Source organism: Crocodylus siamensis, chromosome 6 (genome assembly GCF_052110815.1).
Source record: "Crocodylus siamensis isolate JL-2025a chromosome 6, ASM5211081v1, whole genome shotgun sequence".
Taxonomy (NCBI): Eukaryota; Metazoa; Chordata; order Crocodylia; family Crocodylidae; genus Crocodylus; species Crocodylus siamensis.
The window spans coordinates 1,690,105-1,711,475 of NC_143400.1; the positions used below are offsets into that span (position 1 = coordinate 1,690,105).

The 21,371-nt window shown below is 65.0% G+C and overlaps 2 protein-coding genes across 6 annotated transcripts in view; one reads left to right on the forward strand and one right to left on the reverse strand.

The window, feature by feature from the left end:
- RYR1 (ryanodine receptor 1) overlaps window positions 1–6,156 on the forward strand; it is a 51,858-nt gene extending 45,702 nt beyond the window's left edge. For all 5 annotated transcript variants that reach the window (XM_090053485.1, XM_090053486.1, XM_090053488.1 and 2 more), the window contains 16 exons: window positions 228–1,543; window positions 1,919–1,995; window positions 2,160–2,403; window positions 2,602–2,688; window positions 2,835–3,071; window positions 3,455–3,585; window positions 3,814–3,856; window positions 4,031–4,161; window positions 4,298–4,358; window positions 4,477–4,623; window positions 4,810–4,944; window positions 5,033–5,189; window positions 5,304–5,368; window positions 5,471–5,571; window positions 5,684–5,735; window positions 5,841–6,156. In XM_090053485.1, coding sequence (XP_089909611.1) covers window positions 228–1,543; window positions 1,919–1,995; window positions 2,160–2,403; window positions 2,602–2,688; window positions 2,835–3,071; window positions 3,455–3,585; window positions 3,814–3,856; window positions 4,031–4,161; window positions 4,298–4,358; window positions 4,477–4,623; window positions 4,810–4,944; window positions 5,033–5,189; window positions 5,304–5,368; window positions 5,471–5,571; window positions 5,684–5,735; window positions 5,841–5,936 — 3,080 coding nt within the window. In that variant the 3' untranslated portion in view covers window positions 5,937–6,156. The remainder of the gene's footprint in view (window positions 1–227; window positions 1,544–1,918; window positions 1,996–2,159; window positions 2,404–2,601; window positions 2,689–2,834; window positions 3,072–3,454; window positions 3,586–3,813; window positions 3,857–4,030; window positions 4,162–4,297; window positions 4,359–4,476; window positions 4,624–4,809; window positions 4,945–5,032; window positions 5,190–5,303; window positions 5,369–5,470; window positions 5,572–5,683; window positions 5,736–5,840) is intronic.
- Window positions 6,157–6,303: 147 nt separating this feature from the next.
- On the reverse strand, window positions 6,304–21,273 carry MAP4K1 (mitogen-activated protein kinase kinase kinase kinase 1). The gene is made up of 33 exons (XM_090051550.1): window positions 20,403–21,273; window positions 16,503–16,560; window positions 15,069–15,159; window positions 14,901–14,965; window positions 14,692–14,747; window positions 14,506–14,553; window positions 13,998–14,040; window positions 13,514–13,586; window positions 13,206–13,337; window positions 12,804–12,866; window positions 12,421–12,502; window positions 12,171–12,287; window positions 11,919–11,997; window positions 11,603–11,661; window positions 11,302–11,366; window positions 11,175–11,219; window positions 10,862–10,885; window positions 10,699–10,741; window positions 10,307–10,496; window positions 10,025–10,101; window positions 9,867–9,911; window positions 9,690–9,774; window positions 9,490–9,566; window positions 9,239–9,299; window positions 8,984–9,089; window positions 8,767–8,825; window positions 8,511–8,614; window positions 8,061–8,238; window positions 7,559–7,627; window positions 7,269–7,358; window positions 6,996–7,066; window positions 6,739–6,794; window positions 6,304–6,645 (listed from the first exon to the last, which is right to left on the reverse strand). Exons 1-33 carry the CDS (start codon window positions 20,508–20,510, stop codon window positions 6,576–6,578), a joined length of 2,589 nt encoding a protein of 862 aa, XP_089907676.1. The 5' UTR covers window positions 20,511–21,273; the 3' UTR covers window positions 6,304–6,575.
- Between the last annotated feature and the right edge of the window lie 98 nt (window positions 21,274–21,371).

The following is a 21,371-nucleotide window of genomic DNA, read 5'->3' on the forward strand; positions in this document are numbered from 1 at the left end:
TCTGTTCATCAGTTCATCCCCACACAAATCCATCCAGCCATCTATCTGTGCACCCATCCAGCCATCCGTCCAACCGTCAGTTCAGCCATCCCCACACAAATCCATCCATCCATCTATCCCCCGTGCTGCCCTGTCCGTCCATCTCCCCCATACCCATCCATCCAGCCCGCTGCCCCGATGCATACCGCCCCCATCTGACTATCTCCTCCTGCCTCACCTCCCTGCAGGAAACGTGGTGAACGGTACTATCGCCCGGCAGATGGTGGACATGCTGGTGGAGTCCTCCAGCAATGTGACAATGATCCTCAAGTTCTTCGACATGTTCTTGAAGCTGAAAGACATCGTGGCTTCAGACGCCTTCCAGGACTGCATCACAGACCCGCGGGGGCTCATCTCCAAGAAGGACTTTCAGAAGGCCATGGACAGCCAGAAGCAGTTTGAGCCTTCGGAGATCCAGTTCCTGCTGGCCTGCTCGGAGGCTGATGAGAATGAGATGATCGACTACGAGGAGTTTGCCAATCGCTTCCAGGAGCCGGCCAAGGACATTGGCTTCAACATTGCTGTGCTGCTCACCAACCTGTCGGAGCACGTGCCCCACGATGGGCGCCTGAAGACCTTCCTGGAACAGGCTGAGAGCATCCTGGACTACTTCCGGCCTTACCTGGGCCGCATCGAGATCATGGGCGCCAGCAAACGCATCGAGCGCATCTACTTCGAGATCAGCGAGACCAACAAGGCACAGTGGGAGATGCCGCAGGTCAAGGAGTCCAAGCGGCAGTTCATCTTCGACGTGGTGAACGAGGGCGGTGAGTCGGAGAAGATGGAGCTTTTCGTCAACTTCTGCGAGGACACCATTTTCGAGATGCAGATCGCCGCGCAGATCTCCGAGGAGGAGGGCGAGAAGGAGGATGTGGACGAGGATGAGGTTGAAGTTGGGGAGGTGGCGGCGGGGGAGGGGGAGGCGGCAGCTGCCCCCGCTGAGCCAGCCTCGGCCTTTGGGGAGTTTCTGGCCAGCGTCCTCGGCGTCTGCCACCTCTTCACCTACCGCAACGCACGGCGGCAGCTGCGCAAGGTGAAGCGCATGACGCTCAAGGAGATGGTGACAGCCGTGGCCAGGATGCTCTATGCCACCGTCCTGGGGCTGCTGTTCTTTGTCGCCGGGCTCCTCAAGGGCCTGCTGCTGCTGCTGTGGGCCACGCTCTTCGGCGGTGGCCTGGTGGAAGGGGCCAAGAAGCTGACAGTGACAGAGCTGCTGGCCAGCATGCCTGACCCCACGCAGGACGAGGTGCACGGGGACCTGGGGCCGCCTGATGAGGGGCAGGTAGCAGCTGAGGGCGAGGATGCGGCCGACTTCGCCGAAACTGACAAGGAGGAGGCGTCCGATGAGACCCGTGAGGCCTTCGGGGTAGAGATGAAGAAGGATGCGGGGCACTACCGCCTGGCTGCCATTGACGCACCTGGTGGACTGGGCGACATCGGGGATGCCACGCCAGTTGAGCCACCCACGCCTGAGGGCACCCCCATCCTCAAGAGGAAGCTGGGGGTAGGCTAGGTCGGGGGAGGGAAGCGTCGGGGTCTGCCACTTGGAGGCAGAGGCCAGGACACCGGATGCCTGGGTTCTCTCCACTGCTCTGGAGAGGGGAGGGGGGTGGATCTCATGGGTGAGAGTGCGGGCGGCTAAGGGGCCCTGATGCCTGGGTTCTCCCTCCGGTTCTGGGCTCAAGTGCTGACCAGTGGGGGACAGGTCTCATTACTCAGACGCCTGGGTTCCCTCCCTCTCAGAGGCAGCCCCACATGGCCAGCCCATTGCTCTGGGCTGGGCCAGTTGCTGCTTCCACCTCTGAGCTGAGTGGGTGCATGTGGGGGAGCCCTCTGTTCCCTTATCCCCCCTCAACCAGCTGTCCTGACCCTGCACCAGGTGGAGGTGGATATGGAGGGCGAGGAGGTTGAACCCGAGCATGTGGAAGAGGTGGCCGCTGAGGCCGAGAAGGCCGAGTGAGTGGGGCAGGGCTGGGGCTAGGGCAGGGGGGTGAGTCTGTGGGGGTCCTGGAAGAGCAACCTCCCTCCAGCTCCCCAGCCGGACCCTGCTCACAGTTGGCGTCCCTGGGTGGGCACGGGGGGTCCATTATCTGCATGGCCCTGACGGCTCGGCCCTGCAGTGCGGAGAATGGGGAGAAGGGGCCGAAGGCTGAGGCGGAGGTGAAGGTGGAGCCAGCAGAGCCCGAGCCGCAGGCAGAAGCTGCGGCGGAGGTGGAGGTGGAGGCGGAGGCGGAGGCGGAGGTGGAGGCGGAGGCCCCGGAGCGGCGGCGGCGGAAGACAGCCTCGCGCGAGCGCCAGGACGAGGTGACTGAGAGCGGCTTCGAGTTCTGGAACGAGCTGGAGGTGCAGCGCATCAAGTTCCTGGTAAGGGCGGGGCTGGGGGGAGGGGGCGGGGCCAGGGGGAAGGGTCTGGCTGGGGCAGGACCAGACAGGAAAGGGCAGAGCTGGGTAGGAAGGGGTGGGGTCAGGTGGGAGAGGGCTGGGCAGGGAGAGGGAGTGGCCAGATGGGAGGGGGTGGGGCCAGGGGCTCTGACCCCTCCCCCCCGCGTCACTCCCCCCCAGAACTACCTGTCACGGAACTTCTACAACCTGCGGTTCCTGGCGCTCTTCCTTGCCTTCGCCATCAACTTCATCCTGCTCTTCTACAAGGTGGGCCCAGATGCCTGGGGTCTCCCCCGGCCCGGGGAGGGGAGCGGGGGCCGGGAGCCCAGACGCCTCTGGGAGGGGGGCGGGCTAGGGCCGGGAGGAGTGGGTTTCGGGAGGTGCCTTCGCCCCCTTCACAGCTCCCCCCGCAGGTGTCGGACTCTCCACCGGGTGAGGAGGAGCTGGAGGGCTCGGGGCTGGAGGAGGAGCCGGGCAGCGGGTCCGGCTGGGGGGCGCTGGGCGCGGGCGATGAGGAGGACGACGAGGACAGCGTGGTCTACTACTTCCTGGAGGAGAGCACGGGCTACATGCAGCCCACGCTGCAGCTGCTGGCCCTCGTGCACACGCTCGTGGCCTTCCTCTGCATCATCGGCTACAACTGCCTCAAGGTCAGGCCCCGCCCCCAGCAGGGGGCCCGGCCATGCCCCCTGCTGTCAGGCCCCATCTCCCTCTTGACCCTGTTCTTCCTGCCAGGGGGCCCTAGCTGCACCAGGCCACACCCCGTCTTGCCGTGGGGCCCTGCTCCCTGCCATCAGGCCCCACCTCCTTCTTATGACCCCGTTATTTCCCCCACCAGACCCTAGCTCCATCATGAGGCCACTCCCCTTCCTGCCACAAGGCTCCACCCCCTTTGGCCATGGGGTGCCAACCTCATCCATGTGGCCCCCCCACCCGCCACGGGGCCTGCAGGGGCCACGGCCACGCCCCCTCAGGCTCCCTTCTCTGCTGCTGCCCCCACCCCCAGTGGTGACCCCTGCCCACCCCGCCACAGGTGCCTCTGGTGATCTTCAAGCGGGAGAAGGAGCTGGCGCGCAAGCTGGAGTTCGACGGGCTGTACATCACCGAGCAGCCCGAGGACGACGACATCAAGGGCCAGTGGGACCGGCTGGTGCTCAATGCCCCGTACGCGCCGGGGGGCCCGCAGACCCTTGGAGCCGGGGTCGGGTGGGGGTGGGGGCGGACCTGGGGGGCCAGGCAGGGAGCGGGGAGGACCCCTGGATCTGGGGTGGGTGGGTGCTGGGGGCTGGCTCTACCACAGCAGGGGTGGGAGGCAACCAGTTACCCCCGTGGGGGACTTCCCCCAGGCGTCGTGGCCCCCCCGGCCCCAGCGCTGCCTCTGTCTCCTGCCAGGTCTTTCCCGAGCAACTACTGGGACAAGTTCATCAAGAGGAAGGTGGGTCCGTGGCCCGTTCCCCTGGGGGGTCCCAATCCTGGCCTAATCCTGATGCGGAGTGGGGGGCGGTCCCCTCTGGGCGGTCCCAGTCCAGGGAGGGGGGCTGTGCCTTGCATGGGCCCCAGCAGGCCTGGGGCGAGGCCGCCCTGTTGTGACCCCACAGCCACCCGGCAGGTGCTGGAGAAGTACGGGGACATCTACGGGCGCGAGCGCATGGCCGAGCTGCTGGGCATGGACCTGGCCAGCCTGGACATCAGCATCCAGAGCGAGAAGAAGCCCGAGCCTGACAAGTCCATGCTGACGTGGTGAGCAGGGGCGGGGGGAGCTCCACAGCTGTGGGTGGGGTTGAGCACGGGAGGGACTGAATGGGGGCTGGGGGCTTTTGGGCGTCCAGGGGTGGGGCCACAGGCTGCTCTCACCTGCCCCTGTGGCTCTCCCTAGGGTCACCTCCATCGACATCAAGTACCAGATCTGGAAGTTCGGGGTCATCTTCACCGACAACGTGAGTGGGGGGTTGTGGGGGTGGGGCCCACATGTGGCTCCAGCTGTGACGGGCAGGGGATCCAGGGGCAGGTGCTGGCAGGTGCCCCGGTCCCAGATGGTGCCCCTCGTCCCCCCAGTCCTTCCTGTACCTGGCCTGGTACATGGTCATGTCGCTGCTGGGCCACTACAACAACTTTTTCTTCGCCGCCCACCTGCTGGACGTGGCCATGGGCGTCAAGACGCTGCGCACCATCCTGTCCTCTGTCACCCACAATGGCAAGCAGGTGTGGTGGGGGGCGTGGCCACGGGAAACGTGGCTCCAGGCTCCATCCAGACCCCTCTCCCCTTTCAGCAGACCCCGGGGGTTGTTCTGGGGGCAAGCCGGGGTGGGCAGGGTCATCCCCTGGGCGAGAGACTGACAGAGGGTGCGGGGGAGTCTCTGACCCCGTTCCCCCCCCTCGTACACCCAGCTGGCCATGACCGTGGGGCTGCTGGCCGTGGTGGTCTACCTCTACACGGTCGTGGCCTTCAACTTCTTCCGCAAGTTCTACAACAAGAGCGAGGATGAGGACGAGCCCGACATGAAGTGCGACGACATGATGACGGTCAGTGGGGGGTGGGTCTTGCCCCTTGGGGGGGGGGTGCTGGGTCTCGATGTTCCTGCGTGCAACTGCCCCTCTCTCCTGCCCCCAGTGCTACCTGTTTCACATGTACGTGGGGGTCCGAGCTGGCGGGGGCATCGGGGATGAGATCGAGGACCCGGCGGGCGACGAGTACGAGCTCTACCGCGTCATCTTCGACATCACCTTCTTCTTCTTCGTCATTGTCATCCTGCTGGCCATCATCCAGGGTGAGGGGGCCTTGCAGGAGGGGGGCTGGCATCTCCGGGGGAGGCTGGGGCTTCTGGGGGGGAGCGGGGACGTCTGGGGTGACCTCGAGGGCTCCCCCCACTCCTCTGCCCCAGGTCTGATCATTGACGCCTTCGGGGAGCTGCGAGACCAGCAGGAGCAGGTGAAGGAGGACATGGAGGTGAGCGAGGCCGTCGCAGGGGGCAGGGAGGCCGGGGCCCTGGGGTGACAGCGATGGGGGCCCAGACGTCTGGGTTCTCACCCCCTCTCCCCTCCCCCCCAGACCAAATGCTTCATCTGCGGCATTGGCAGCGACTACTTTGACACAACGCCGCACGGCTTTGAGACGCACACGCTGGAGGAGCATAACCTGGCCAACTACATGTGAGCCGGCGGGGAGACACACACGGACCCCGGCACCGGGGCTGCTGCCAGGCTCCCCGTGGGGTCATGGGGCCCTGCTGGCCCTGGGCCTGACCCCTGCTTCCCCCCGCAGGTTCTTCCTCATGTACCTCATCAACAAGGATGAGACGGAGCACACGGGACAGGTGAGGGGCCGGGGCAGGCACGGGGGTCGGGGTCCGGCCTTGGGCTGAGTCATGGGGGGAGGAGGGAGCTGTCCCAGCCCCCCCTGACCACCCCATGCCCCCCAGGAGTCCTACGTGTGGAAGATGTACCAAGAGCGCTGCTGGGACTTCTTCCCTGCCGGTGACTGCTTCCGCAAGCAGTATGAAGACCAGCTGAGCTAGGCCCCGGCCCCCCACCCCCACCCCCACTGTGGATCCCCCCCGGGGGCTCCCTCCCTCTACATGTCCCTGGGGGCCAGTCCGTGGACCCCCATTATTTCAAGTGCCTTTGTGGGGTAGTTTTGCTGGAGGGGTGGCTGTGGCAATTGATACTGGGGTGGGGGGTGGTCCTTGTTCCCCCCCCCCAGGCCCTCTGGGGCAATAAACCATCATCTTTGCTGCACCTCCTCTGAGCCTCCTTCGGCTCCCAGATGCCTATGTTCACTACTGGGGGGGGTGGCCCCTATTGCCTCCTTGGGGGGGGGTTTCCTTTGGGGGGGAAGAATGCACGGAGGCGGGGTCTCGGCACGGCTTTGTTGAGACGAGGGAGTTGGGGAAGGGTCTGCACCCCCCCCCAGCTGCCCTGTGCTTGCTTGACACAGCCCAGGCCCAGCCGGCACTTAAATACCCCCCCTCTTGCCCCTCCCCGGCCCTTCTGTCCCCTCCCCTCCCCCATGCCTCCTGCTCCGGGGCCGCGCCAGCCCGTCCAGAGTCCTTGGCGTCCGCGGCGCCGCTCCCCTTCCCCCGGGGTCCAGTCCATGACGGGGGCGGGGTGGATCCTGGCTGGGGGGATCATTCTAGCTCCCCCTCCGCTCCCAGGGGTCATGCCTGGACCCAGAGGCTGCTGTGGGCACTTGTGTTGTCAGCGGGGCGTGTTTCCAGGACGACCGTGCTGTGGGGGGGGTACTGTCAGGCCAGGCTCTGGCTAACAACCCCCCCCAAGATCCCCCAGTCCATGCCCCCCTCCAGTGAGGGGGGGACGTACCTGTGTGAGCCCAGCAGGCGGAAGGTCCAGCGCTGGTCTCGCAGCTCCTCGATTAACTGGGGGGGAGACATAGGTGCTGGGGGGCAGGCCTGCCTAGTTGAAGGCTGGCAGGGCTTCATGATGGGTTTCCCCCAGTTGGGGAGTGGGGTTGGTGCCGTGGTTGTCGTGGGGGGTCCGCGGGGTCTCATGAGCCATGGGGTCAGGGTGGGAGGGGCTGTGGGGTCAAGGGTCAGCGTAGCAGGGGTTGGGGGCCGTACCTGTGTGGAGCCGAAGTGGCGCACCTGCACCCCGTGGCGCCAGAAGGCCTGTAGGCAGTTCCTCACCAGCACTGCGGGAACCAGAGTGATTTGGGGGAGGGGGGTCAGCGCCATGGTCCCCCAGCCCCAGCTCCCTGCAGGCCCCTCTGCACCCCAGATCAAGCCAGGCTGGTCATGTGGGGCCCAGCCTGGCCCCAAGATGCAGCTGATGCTGGGGAGTGGCACAGCTGGGGGGGAGCCATGGAAGGGACCCTCCTGCACCCCATTACCCACCCACGGACTCCACGGCCACATCAAAGAGGATCTCGGGGGCCTCGAGACGGCGAACCAGGGCTCCCTGCAGCGTCACCACTTTGATGCTTCCTGTGGGGACATGGATGGGGGGCTGGGTCAAAACCCCCTGCTCCCATCACTCTGCCCAGTGCTACGACCTATGACCCCCCCCCCCACCCGCCCTGCTGAGCTACCCCCTGCTCCCTGGCTCCTGAGTGTGACCCCCCCCTCGCACCCTCCAGGTACACAGGCCCTGCGTGTGGACAGACAGCCCCCTGCCGGGCACTTACGGTCGATGAGGACCAGCACTGTCTCGCTGTCCAGCTGCGTCACCTGGATGGGGCCAGGGCAGGGGGGCTCTGGGGAGACACGAGTGTGGGGTGGGCATGGGCAGGAGCCACCGCCCCCACCCCTGTGTTGTCACATGTGAGCTTACGGTATGCTCAGGTGTGTCTGTGCCTCCCCCTGCCCAATGCCAGGTATGCATGAGCACAGACAAGGACACGGGTACAGACATGGCCTTGGAAAAGCACATGGATATAGGCACCGACATGGATGTGGGCATGGACATGAACCCAAGCACAGACAGACAAAGACGGGCACAGGCATGGACCTGGGTATGGGTATGGATGCAGGCATGGATATGGCCATGGGCATGGACATGGAGCGCAGAAAGGTACACAGGCACAGATACGAACACGTGCGCAGACATGCGGAGGGACACAGGCACAGACATGGGTATGGGTAGGGACACGGGCATAGACAGGGACCCAGCTGCGGGGCGCCCCTCACCAGCATCGGCGTGGGCGAACCAGGAGGTGAGGGAGTTGAGGTTGATGGTGTGGAAGCGCACGGGGCAGGCAGCTGAGGGGCCACGACCGAGCCCAATGCAGACGCTGGGGTACTCCTCGCCTGGCGCCACCAGCATCTCGAAGACAGGCAGTGGGCTGGGCAGCGGGAAGTCGAAGTGCTGCAGGGGTGGAGCGGGGGCAGGGTCGGGGGGTCTGACCCTTGACCGCTGCCCTGCACACAGAGATGGCGTGGGGTGGTGGGGGACAGAGGTGCATGAAGACAGCAGAGCAGATGGATGTGGCCGGCAGCAGGGAGGAGGCTCTGCCAGGCTCGCTGGGTTGGCGTCCCTGGGTGGAGCCTGCTGGGGTGCAGCCCCAGCAATGGGTGTGGAGGGATGAGTGGGGTCTCCCATCCCCCCCAGCTGGGAAGAGGGGGCAGTGGGGCCGGTACCTTGACAAGCATGAACTTGGCCATAGGCTCGTACCACTGCAGCAGCACCACGCCCGTGTCCAGCGCCCCACACAGGTAGTGGCAGCCACTCTGCATGTTCCTGGCTGGGGACGTGGGGGGTGCGTTAGAGGCTGTGGGGGCAACTGTGGTGCCCCCCTTCCCCCCTACTCTGCCCACGGTCCACAGCTGGGGGGGGCAGGGGTCACAGGAGGCCCCCAGAATGGCAGCGGCGGGAGTGGGGTTTGGAGCGACTCACCCACGCAGCAGGTGCGACAGCCCTTGGTGTCAGGGATCTTGCTGGAAGGGGGGTTCCTCCTGTGGGCAGAGCACAGTGGCCGAGTGGGACTGGAGGACCCCCACCTCTAACCCTAACCACCCCCCCCCCCCCGGCCCTGACGCATCTGTCCTACTTTTGCGGGGCCGGGGGTGATTCCTGGAGCCACCCCCCAGCAAGGGGCCCGTGGGGTGGGTACCTGGGCAGCAGGCGGTGGGGGCCGAGGTGCACGCCAGGGCGCTGGTCCCGCTTGCTCTGCTCATACAGCCCTGGCAGGCTGTGGGAGTACAGCTGGGGGGTCTTGCCTGGGAAGGGGGGGTGTTGGCGGGGCCTGGAGAGGGAGGCCTGCCCCCTGGCCTCCCTCAGCCCGGCCAGTGCTCCTCACTCCCAGCAGCAACGCTTTGCCACCCCAGTGCCCCTCACTCCCACCCCACAGCCCCTGCCCCATGCTCACCCGAGACCGACATGAGCACGTTGCCAATGGTGTACACCCAGGATGTCCGGTTGTGGTAAAGCTGCGGGAAGGTGGGCATCAGTCTGGGTGCAGGGGGGAACAACGGAGGGGGGGGATACTCTGTCCCACAGCCCCCTCCTCTACCAGGCTCTACTCTCTGTTCCTGCCCCTGCCCCCTGTCCTCCCCACCGCCTTGTTCCCCCCTGCCCCAGGCGGGTGGGGGTCCTGCACCCGTTCCCTCCTGCTCTCACCAGCTCCAGTGTGGCCTCGGGCTCGTTCTGGTTGAGGGTGAAGATGCCCTCCTCGGCACCCAGGATTAGGTGCGGGTCTGGAGAGGATAGAGACGGCCCTGCTGGTGCCCCTCAATCCCAACCTGCAGCCCCCTGCCCCCCCAACCCTGCTGGTGCTTCTCACTCCTGACCCACAGCCCCCTCCACCTGCTATGCCCTACCTTGGGTGCCCGGGTGCGTCCACGTGGTGGTGGCCGTGATGTGCAGGGGGCAGCCGTTGAAAACCTTCCGGAAGAAGGAGCCATCCTGCAGGCAAGGGGTGGAGGAGGTTGGTGTGGGGCAGGCCATCTCCCCGCCCTGCCCCTGTCTGCCTGGCGTGGGGGCTGCATCTTGCTCACCTGCGTTCTGGGTGGGTCCCTGGAGCTCCCATTGTCAGTCTGCACCTGCAGGGCAGAGCGGAGGTCAGGGGGGCCTGTGGTGGTAGAAAGGCACCCACCCCGAGGGTGGACCCCCCCACTCCAATGGCTGCTGGGGGCTGTGAGGTGTCGCTTCTCACCGGCCTCCGCTTCTTCTCCGTCTTCGGTGGTAGGATGGGGGGCTCCTCGCTCCGGGTGCCGGACCACAAGGCAGGATCTGGCGGGCAGCAAGGGCGGAGGGCGGTTGGGGTTGTCACACCCCCTGCTGCCCCAGCCCTGCTGGTGCCCCTCACTCCTGACCCGCAGCCCCCTGCCCCTCCACAGCCCTGCCAGTGCCTTTCACTCTTGACCTGCAGCCTCCCGAGCTGACATCCTTTGCCCCTCGCTGGGGCAGGCGGGGGGCAGCTCCCCCTGGCACTCACCTGAGCTGGCAGCGAGGTGGGTGCCATGCCTGCTGGGGTGCTTGGCGGCATGGGGGGGCCTGCTGGCCACTGGGCCACTGGAGCAGCGCACTAGGCTGCTGGAGGGGCCGGAGTGTTGCGTGGGTGGCCCCCGGGGCCGTGGGCGCTCATCTTCCCCCAGTGTCTCATCCGACGGGGTGCGCAGCTTGGGCTGGGGACAGAGACAGGTAGGGGGTCAGACGATGGGGTGGGGGGCACTGGGGAAGAAGGTCTGAGCTGGGCAGGGAGGTTCTGTGCTGTCCAGGCCTATGTATCTGGTGGGAAGGGGTGGAGGATGGTCCTGGATGGGGTCAGGGGTCTGATGCGGGGTCCCAGACTCACTGGGGTGGGGGTGGGGGGGCTGCTGAACTCACCTTGGGGGGCAGCGGGGGAGGGATGTCAGCTGGCAGCGTGTCACTGGAAGCAAGGCACAGTGGTCAGTGTGGGGCCGGATCCTGCCTGGGGCCAGACAGCTCTAGGTGCAGCCAGGCCCCAGGTGTGGGGCAGAGGAGGGGAGGGGGTTGCAGGGGCCGTTACCTGCAGGAGTAGGCGCTGCTGGGGCTAGATGACAGGTGCAAGAGAGAGAGAGACAGCAGGGGTGAGTCGGGCTCCGTGTTGCCGTGACCCCCTGCCTGCTGGGGGCTGAGAGCCTGGCTGTGTGCATGGCAGGGGCCCAGGCCCTGGCTGGCATGGCGTGTGGGGCCAGCGGCCGTGGGGGTGTGGTGGGGGCTACCCCCCACCTTAAAGACAAGATCCCTTGGAAAAACGCAGGGGCCCCCAGCTACGGTCTGTTTGGGGCGGGGGGAGTATGAAGTGGGGGCACAGTCCCCACGCCTCTGCGGGCACCTACATGTCGACGTCGTCGTAGTCGTTGTCCGAGTCCGACGTGTCCCCCCTGCACAGGGCAAAGAGGAGGTCAAGCCGGTCCCAGCCCCCCACCCCTGGTGCTGGGGGTGGTCTCGTGGCCCCTGCCTCACCTGTGGCTGCCCACAGAGCTGGCGCCGCTTCTGCTGGTGCCGTAGCTGACGTCTGTGAAGGTCTCCTGGGTGTGAGAGACAGGGGGGCGGGGGTGTCCGCGAGTGGGTAACTGTGCACCAGGGATGCACATTGGGGATCTGAGATGTGTGGGGTGGGGGGCTTTGGTCCTACCCTGCCCCCGCCTCTTGTGCCCCATGCCTGGGCCCTTCCCTTCTGACACAGCTAGAGGAGCCCTTCCTTGACCCCCATGCTGCCCCCCCCGGGGGTTAGACCAGGCTGGGGGTGCAGACCTCCACATACCTTATGACCTGGGGGCTCCAGCTCCTTCCTCCAGCAGGGCCGGATCTCGATGTGCTGCACTGTAAGGAGAGGCCATTGAGTGATGCGGGGCAATGGGAACGGGTCCCTGGGTGAGCTCCCAGCCTCCAACCTGGTGGCATTTGGCAGGGCAGGATGGGACTTGGAGGGTCCTGGGTGGGGAGGCATGGGGGTCCTGGAGGGATATGTGAGTCTGGGAGGGGTGGGTGAGGTCAGGGAAAGGGGCACAGGGTGACCATGGAGGCTGGTGGGAGGCAAGGGGGAAGGGAGCTGGGTGGGGGGCAGGAGCAGGACGTACGGTTGATGTCAGAGTTGCTGCGCTCGACCTGGCCATGCCGGTGCGTGGAGTGGATCCGCCGGGGCACAGGGGGCGGCAGCTGGGGAAGCAATGCAGGGGTTAACTGTGCCCACCTGGGGACACCAAGCCAGCTCTGGCATCTGCCCGGCCCTGGGCATGGAAAGGCTGGGGGCTGATGCTCTAGAGAGGATCCAGCCCTTGGTGGGTGTGCTCTGGGGGCCTGCCCCACCATGCCCGTGCTGGCGCCCCCACCTCGGCCTCCTCCTCCTCCGTCTCGCAGCAGCGCGGGTGCTTGTCTGGGTTGCGCAGCTTCTCCAGCAGCTCCAGTGTCAGGCTGCAGCTCAGGCCAGGCTGGGCCACGAACTGGTGCTGGGAAGGGGTGAAAGGTAGGTGAGGAGGCTGAGGGTAGCTGCTGATGCCCCTCCTGCACCAACATGCCCCCGGAGCCCCTGACAAAGGGGGGCTGGCAAGCCTGGGGCCCCACAGGGGTGGCCGGACTCACCAACAACATTTTGGCGGCGCTCGGTCGCTTCTTGGGGTTCTTGGTCAGCGTCACCTTCACAAAGTTGTGGAAGGCTGGAGACCTATGGGGGGGTGGGGGGAAGATCCCCGGAGAGGAGAAACTGAGTCGCAGAGAAGGGAAATGACCAGATGGGGGGAGGCAGATGAGAAGACCTTGCCTCTTCCTCTTCCCTGCGCCACGGGGAGAACCCAAGAGTCCTGGCCCCCTCCCCACCTCCAGTCCCCCACCACAACTCTCCCAGTACCCTTGTACTGCTCCCAGTACCCTTGCAGACCCTTGTACCAGCCTGCGGCTGTTGCCCCTTTGGGCTTGAAGGCTCAGGTAGGCCTGGGGCACGCGGTCAGCCCCACCCTGGCACTCACCACTTGGCCTTGTCCTTGAGCTTCGGCGGCTGGTAGCCGCTCTTGGACATGAGGAAGAGCACCCTGCGGGGACAGGTGGCACGGTTCAGACAGCAGGTGGCGCAGGGTGAAACGTCCCTCCCCTGCGCCGGGGGCGGGGGGAAGACCCAAGCGTGGGCAGGTGGCACCATGGGGCAGCCCGTGGGTGCTGAGCTGGGGGATCTCCGATCATATCGGTGCTTCCTAGACACCCTTCCCCCCTCGGCACAGAGTAACAAGGAGAGGAAACCACAGGCAGCCTCCGTGGCGCGGCAGGGAAGGGGTGGCGGGGGGTAGAAATTGCTGTCCTCGGCCTCTGGCCCCGGTGCCACCGGACTCCTGGGTCCCTCCCTCCCTGAGCCCACGTGGCCCCCCGGCACTCACCTCAGGGGGTGGACGTCAAACATGGGGGGCTGCAGCTCGGCCAGCTCCACTGCCGTGATCCCCACGGACCAGACGTCACACAGCTCGTTGTAGCCACCCTTCAGCTCCACCGCGGCCACCTCAGGGGCCATCCTAGGCACGGGGGAGAGAGCACGCGGCTGCAGTGAGGGCTGTGCCTAGGGGGTGGGGGGGGTTAATGCCCCCACAGCCCACAGCCTGGAAAGGAGGGCACTTGGCACCCATCAAGCCATGCATGCGCATAAAGCCCCCTCCCGACCGAACCGAGACCCCCTCAGCCCTGTGCATACCAGTAGGGTGTGCCGATGAAGGACATCCGTCGGGCGAAGGTGGCGCTGATCTGTGCAGAGATCCCGAAATCAGCTGTGGGGCGGGAAGCAGAGAAAGGCTCGGCCTGGGCTCTGCAAACGCTGAGCATCCCTCCAGCCCCAGCCTACTTGGCCTGGGCCCCAGACCACCTTCCTGGAAGGACTGTTTCTGTGGTCATCTCCCCAGCCCTCCCCACGTGTTTCCTTGGGCCACGTGGTATTTCAGCCACTTCCCCGACCTAGGTTGTCCGGGCCATGCTCGTGCCTCCTGGCCTCTCGGTTGGCCCCAGGGTAGCCGTTCCTCCCTCACGGCCCCAGCCCTGTGTTGCAGACCTCAGCCCTGCCCCTCTCCTACAGCCAGGCCGGTTTGGCAGCGGGGTTGGCACCACACAATGGGATGTTCCCAATATAAGCTGAAAAGCAGGGCCTGGCGCAGGGTGCAGAGGACACTGGGGCTGTCACTCACCGAGCTTCACGTCCCCACTGTCGTTGATGAGGATGTTGGCTCCCTGCAGGAGGAAGACGGGAGGATAAGCTGCAGCAAAGCCCAGGAGGGAACTGGAGCAACCTGGTGAGCAGCTGATTCGCACCTGCTAGGCCCCCGCGCCCCGTGCAGGTTCACCCCTTAACGGAGTCATGGCCCTGGGGTCCAGAAGCCACAAGTAGGTGGGGGGTGAAAGGACCGGGGGTCCCTGATGCCCCTGCAGCTGGCTTCTCCCCCAGTATGCCCGTGCAGGAGGTCGTCCCATGTCCTGTGTCTGTCTGTCCTGCCAGGTGCCCGCGGCATCCGACCCCTCACCCAGCCCAGCATGGCCAGCTATGGCATCCATCCTGCATCCTCACAGCATCCAGGCAGCTGGCTAAACCACGCATCCATCCTTTCACCCAGCTATGACGCTCATCCGTCTATCCACCTGGCCGTCACACCCATTCATCCATCTGTCCCTCCAGCTCCCCCCAGCAGAGCTCGTTACCTTGATGTCCCTGTGGATCTTCCCCTGGGTGTGAAGGTAGGACAAGCCCTGAAAGCAGAGAGAGGCGGGCGTCAGTGGGGCTGCCTGCCCCAGCGGTCGGCTCCACGCCGCATTAAGGGAAGGGCTAATGATAGATACGTGGGGGGAGAGGGAGTTGCTGCTTGGGGGGGCTGCCCCAGAACTCACCTCCAGCGTTTCTCTGCAGACATAGGCGATCTGCTGCTCGGACAGGGGGCCGGTGACTGCAACGGCAAAGGACGGGCTTGGGGGTGGGCACGATGGGGGCGCCTGCAGCTGGTCAGGCCCTCTGTGCCCTTTACCGTGGGGGCCCGGTTGCTTCCCCCTGGCTCCCACCCTCCAGCCCCGACAGTGTGGGTGCCTGGCAGCCGCTTTACCGTGGTAGATGTCTTGCAAAGAGCCTCCGCCGCAGAACTCCATGCAGATCCACAGCTTGTTAAACCTGCGGAGAACAGAGGGCTTAGTCGGTGTGGGCAGGGGCAGGGGCAGGGGCTGGGGGGAGCCGGGGCGGGGTGGGGCAGGGGGGCAGGAGCAGGGCGTCTCACCGTATGTAGCTCCCGTAATAGGCCACGATGTTGGGGTGCTTGCAGGTCTTCACCATGAGGATCTCCTGCTGGATGGTGGCGCAGTCGTCGTCTGGGGGGACACGAGCTGCTGTATTGGGGGGGGGGCTGCCATGGCTGGGGGCAACAGGGGGTGCTGTGCTGTGGGGGAGGGGGGTGGTCCAGCAGGGGGTGCTGTGATCTGGGGGGCAGGGCTAGCAGGGGATGCCATGATGGAGGGGGTAGCGGGGGGCTTGAATGGTGGGCGTCCTGCTGGGGGGGGAGGGGCCGGGAAGTCCAGAAGGGGGTGCTGTGCTTTGTGGGGCAGGGAGGGGTGCAGTGGGGGGGCAAGCAGGGGGTGCTCAGCCATGCTCTGTGGGGCAGTGGGGGGGGCAGCCAAGGGCACCATGCTGAGGGGTGCAGAGTAGGGCAGGGGGCAGTGGGGGGAGGAGTCCAGCGGGGGGCACAGTGCTGGAGGACATGGGGGGCAGCCCATTGGGGGGTGCTGTGATGGGGGGCAGAGCATGGCAGGGGACTCAGAGAAGAGGGCAGCAGGGGGTACTGTGCTGGGAGGGTATTGGGGGGCAGCAGGGGGTGCCATGCTGGGGGGAGGCAGAGCAGGGCAGGGGGCTCAGTGGGGGGGCGGGTCTCCTCACTTGCTGGCAGTGCCCTGCTGGGTGCCAGCCCCCCCGCTCTGCAGCCCTGGCCCCCCAGGCCACCCGAGGGGCTGGTGCCCCGATCCCCCTCCCCTCCCGGGCTGTCCCAGCCGCATCCTGTTGCGGGGTGGGGGTGCGCGGCGAGGCGAGGTGAGGCGAGGCGCGCGGGGAGGAAGCGGGGAGGATGTTGCTGCTGTTACGGTAACTTGCCTGCCAGCCCCCACCTTGCTGCCAGCTGTCACCAGGAAGGTCCCTGCTGGGGAAGGGGGGAGCAGGGAGCTCCCTCCATGTGCAGCGCCATGCGCACCCCAGTCCCTGCCTCCTGCCCCCCAGCAAGCGGTCTTGGGGGCTGTGTCTCAACCCCCACTCCCCTCTGCACCCTCCCTGGGGACTGGGCCAGGGCAGAGACAATGTGCTTGCGGCTCTGACCCCGGGTGGGTGGGAGATGGGGGCCGTGGGGAGCTGTGGCTAGCAGGCTCTGCTCTGACCTGGGGGGCAAGGCCAGGCTCTGTGAGGGTGTCAGTGCTATCTGGGGGGGGGTCCCAGTGCCACTGCTCTTGTTGGGAGGCGATGCTAGGACACCACTGGGCAGTGGGTAGTGGGGGAGGCTGCCAAGGCTCCCCGGGCAGAGGGTGGCAGGGAGGTGGTGCTAAGGAGCCAGAGGGAGGCCCAGTCTGGCCTGACACTGGGATAAATGGTGGGGGACAGGTCTCTTGGGGTCACATTCTGCCTGATTGGTGGGGGGGGATTCTCTGCCCCCCAGCCCTGCCTCGTGCCGCACCTGGCTCCATCTTCACGATTTTCATGGCTGCCAGCTCGCCCGTGTCTTTGCTCCTCGCCTATGTGAACGCAAATGAAGGGCATCAGAGTGGGGGAGCTGTGGCCTGTGTCAAAGACCACCCCCTTAGCACATGGCTCATAGCTGCAGAGGGGGCTGCACATGTGTGAACATCCCCCCCACACGCACTGGTAGCGCAAGGAGGGGGCTCTGAGGACATTTTTTGCCAGGCAAATGTTGCAGGAAGTGAAATGAGAGCAGCAGAGTGCCTCCCGCCCTCCCCCGGAGGCCCCAATCCTGCGCTCTGCGCCGCACCCTGCCCTGCCCCCCCCCGGAGCACGGCCGGTTGAGGGTTTCTGCACAGCCGCCGAGACCGAAAGTGCTCGCTGCTTCTGCTTTTTATTTCTGACCCAACGTGCGTGGAGGCTGGGAAGGTCCCAGGTCCCTGGGGGGCCCTGGGGACCTTCTGCCTTGAGGCCTGAATTTGTGGCCAGCCAGCAAGGCTCTCAGACCATGGGGCAGGCCAGGAATGGGGGGGGGGGTTGGCCCTAGTCTCAGCGGAGAGATGTGTACAGGGCACGTGCCTCTCGCCTGCTCAGCACTGGCAAGGGAGGCTGAGCTCCTGTCTCCTGGCCCCAGACAGCAGCCTGGATGCTCACCCAGCACGGAGGTGCAGCCACCTCTGGGCTGTAAAGCTGGCTGTGATGGAGGTTGGGTATAGCCTGCTGTGATCCAGGCTCTGTGTGTGTGTGTCAGTGCAAGAGCCTGCGTTGGTGTGTGTGTATGTATGTGTGTGGCCTGTACTGATCTAGGATCCATGTGTGTGAGCATATGTATCAGTGCAAGAGCCTGCACTGGTGTGTGTATATGTATGTGTGTGGCCTGTGGTGATCTAGGATCTGTGCATGCCAGTGCAAAAGTCTGCATTGATGTGCGTGTATGTTGCTGCTCTGATTCAGGATACTTGTGTGTGTGTTAGTGCAAAAACCTGCATTGGTGTGTGTATGTGTGTGTTGCCTGCTGTGATTCACGATGTGTGTGTGTGTTAGTGCAAAAGCCTGCATTGGTGTGTGTGTATGTGTGTGTTGCCTGCTGTGATTCACGATGTGTGTGTGTGTTAGTGCAAAAGCCTGCATTGGTGTGTGTGTATGTGTGTGTTGCCTGCTGTGATTCATGATGTGTGTGTGTGTTAGTGCAAAAACCTGCATCAGTCCGTATATATATGTACTTGTGGCCTGTTATGATCTAGGAACTGTGTGTGTGTACCGGTGCATCTGCAGTGATGTGTGTTACTGTAATTCAGGATGTATGTGTGTGTATTAGTGCAAGAACCTGCATTGGTATATGTGTGTGGCCTGCTGTGACCAGGATCTGTGTGTGTGTACATCTGTGTCAGTGCATGAGCCTGTATTGGGGTGTGTGTAGCGTGCTGTGATTCATGATGTGTGTGTGTGTGTCAGTGCAAGAGCCTGCATTGGTGTGTGTGTATGTATGTGTGTGGCCTGTGGTGATTTAAGATCTGTTCATGTGTCAGTGCAAAAATCTGCATTTATGTGTGTATGTGTAAGTTGCCTGCTGTGATTTACGATGTATGTGTGCTAGTGCAAAAACCTGCATGAGTGTGTGTGTGTATATATATATATATATATATATATATATGTGTGTGTGGCCTGTTATGATCTAGGAACTGTGTGCACGCGTGCTGCCAGTGCAAGACTCTGCATTGATGTGTGTTGCTGTGATTCAGGATGTATGTGTGTATTAGTGCAAGAACCTGCATTGGCATATGTGTGTGGCCTGCTGTGATCTAGGATGTGTGTGCACGTGTGTGTCAGCACAAGAGCCTGCACTGATGTGTGTGTGTGTGTAAAGCCTGCTGTGATTTGTGATGCGTGTGTTAATGCAAGAACCTGCTTTGGGGGGGGCAGTGTTGTGTGGTCTGCTGTGGCTAGGATCGGTGTGTGTGTGTATTGGTGCAAAAACCTGCGTTGGTGTGTGTGTATATGTGTGCAGCCTGCTGTGATCTAGGATCTGTGTGTGTGTCAGTGCAAGAACCTGCATGGGGGGGTGTGGGTCAGGGGGGTGGGGAGGAAGGGCACATGCTGTGGTCTAGGAGCTTTGCTGCCTGCCCCAGATGCCCCCAGGACCCCCCTTGTCCCAGTCCCCGGCATCCTGCAGCCCCAAGCCCCCAGCAGCAGAGGCTGCTGGGACAGGGCCAATTGCTGCCAGGGCCGTGCGGGGTCCCGAGCTGCCTGGAGGCGCCGAGCCCTGTTCTAGAGTGCTCGCGGCTGTGCCAAGGCCGCTGGGAGTTCCCCTGGCCCTGCGGCAGCTTGCGGTGTGGGCACGGGCGCTGCCAAGAGGCTCTGGGCCCTGCAGGCTGCAGGGAGGCAGGGTGGGATGATACTGGGGGGAGGATGCCCTGCCCGGGGGTCGGGGTGGGGCTGGGGCTAGAACCGGTGTGAGGTCGGGAGTGAGGGGCACTGGCATCAAGGACCAGGCCAATGTCACCTGTGACACTGAAGGTCTTGCAAAGACCCGTGGTCCCGGTGCTCAGCCCTGGCTCCAGCCCCTGGGGCATTTCTGGTGGCAGCTGGGGCACCGGACCCTGTGCTGGAGCTGCCGGGAGGCAGGTGGGAGCACTCGCACCCGGGGCTGTGGTGCTTCTGGCAGGCCCTGGGGTTTCTCAGCAGGGACTGGGCTCCCTCCTCCCATGCCCCTGCCCCTGCCCCTGCCCCGTCAGCCTGCAAACCTCGGTGCCCAGCCTGTGCCCGCCTGTCCCACTGCCGCCCCAAACTGTTCCCAACCCTACTCCGAAGCTGCCTCCCTTCCCAGATCTTCTGCATCTCCCTCGCAAAGGCACCCAGCTGCATTTCGGGGTCTCTGTGCGACCAGCTGCCCTGCCCCAGCCCAGAGGTGGCTGCTTTTCTAGACCAGCTGAACGAACAGCTTCCCCACTCCACCCCAGAGCTGGCTGCATCTCAGCAGTGGCCGAAGGAGTCTTGCACAGCCTGCTGCCATGTTGCTCCCTCCAAGGCGCCATGTTTGAGGGGCACTGTGGATCCCCAGCGCTGCGGGCCAAGTGGCCTGATTCCAGCCGTGTTGGGCCCAGGGGAGCCCGACCCCCACCCCCAGCTGCCCTGACACGGTTTCCAGCGGGGAAGGATGGGAGCCGAGTGGGTGTGAGCTGTGGTGCGTGGGGAGCTCGTGGCATTTCACACCCACTCCCTCCGGTGAAGATGACTGTGCATGGGGGGGGAGGTGACAGGGACATCCGTTCCCACCCGCTGGGGCCCTGGGGACACCGTCCCCTTGACTCCAAGGGTCCACCCCAGCCAAGGGATCGGGCCCCGCTTGGGCCCATGCTGTTTTCAGGGGGCTTCTGCTGATTTACGCCCACGAGGGTATGGAGAGAATCAGTGCCGCTGCACTTCCTCCAACAAGGCCCGAGCTGGGCCCTTCTCTTCTGCCCCTCCAAACCCAGGCAAGGGACCACGAGGGCTGTGGAAGGGGGCTGAGTCCACCGCCCGCAGCACCCCGGGCCCCGAGCACAACAGCAAGTGCTCTGAACCGGCAGCAAGCACCCCAACATGCCTGGCTGCCCCAGGCAGGGGCACAGGGGGTGCCTGCCCTGCCGATGCCTTCGCCCCGCTGCCCTACCCCGGCACTCTCCCGGGCAGGCACGGGTCTTGGCCCTGCTCAGCCCTTTCCCCTCCCGTGTCTCCTGCTTTCACTGCCGTGGCTCCTGGAGCTCCCTGCACCGCCTGCCTTTGCCCCACATGGGCACGAAGGACGACGTGTTCCCCCAGCACCCCAAAACCCTGGGGTCTTGGCAGGGTATAAACGGAGACTCGGCCCCCACCCACGCGATGCAGGCAAGAGAGCGCAGCGCATCCTCGGCCCTACCTTGTACACTTCCCCGTATGTCCCGCCGCCAACTCTCTGCAGCAGCTCGAAGTCGTCCTGGGGGTTCCTGGTGGAAATATCCAGTGCGGCTCGGTCCTGGGCATCCATGTCTGGGCACCTGCCCGTGCGCGCAGCCTGCGGCACCCTGCACCCGGGGAGCGCGTGTGCGTGTGATCGGAGGGGTTGATAACACTTGCTCGCTCGCTTGCTTTTATTTCCTGATTTGAGCAGCCGGGCGCAGCAGTGAGCCCAGGGGGCCCCCTAGACAGCGCGTGGGAGCCCTGCAGCGAGTGCACCGCGGCCCCGGGAGGCCACTCTGCAGGGCCTCCCTGATGGTCCTGGGCGCAGGAGCGCTGGCATTGGCCCTTGTGCCTGCCCGTGCGCGCGAGCAGCATGCGTGTGGCACCCGGCGTGGCTGTGACACCTCGTGGCACCTGCGGGGAAACAAGACATGCCCTGCTATCACCTTGTCTGTCCCCGCTCGGGGGCAGGATGTCACGGCCGAGCCGCCACCCCAGCCCCGCTGGTGTGGGGGGTGCCGGGACCCAGCGCCTGCGACCCGACCCCGCCGGCAGCAAGGCAGTGGCGGCGGGGAGGGGCGTTTATTAATTGAGGACAGCCTTTATTTATTAATTGAGCCTGGGATCGTTGCGCCCATTCGACGGAGGGGGCAAGCTGAGGCACAAAGAGGTGCGGTGGGGCTTGGGGCAGCAGCACGGCAGGGCTGAGCTCTGACTCCTAGCCCCCCGCTCCCTTCTTGCTGGACCCCCAGCCCCACAGCCCGCCTGAGATGGGAGGGGAGCCCCCAGCCCCTGCCCTGCTGGGACCACCGGATCCTCGCAGGAGCCAATGAAAACTGGTACCTGGAGCGCTGCTCCCTGCTGCTGTTGCTGGGGGGGGGCATGCTGAGGGGAGGGGGCAACTGTGGGGGCACTTGGGAGGAGTGGGGGTCAGTTTTTGAGGGGAGGG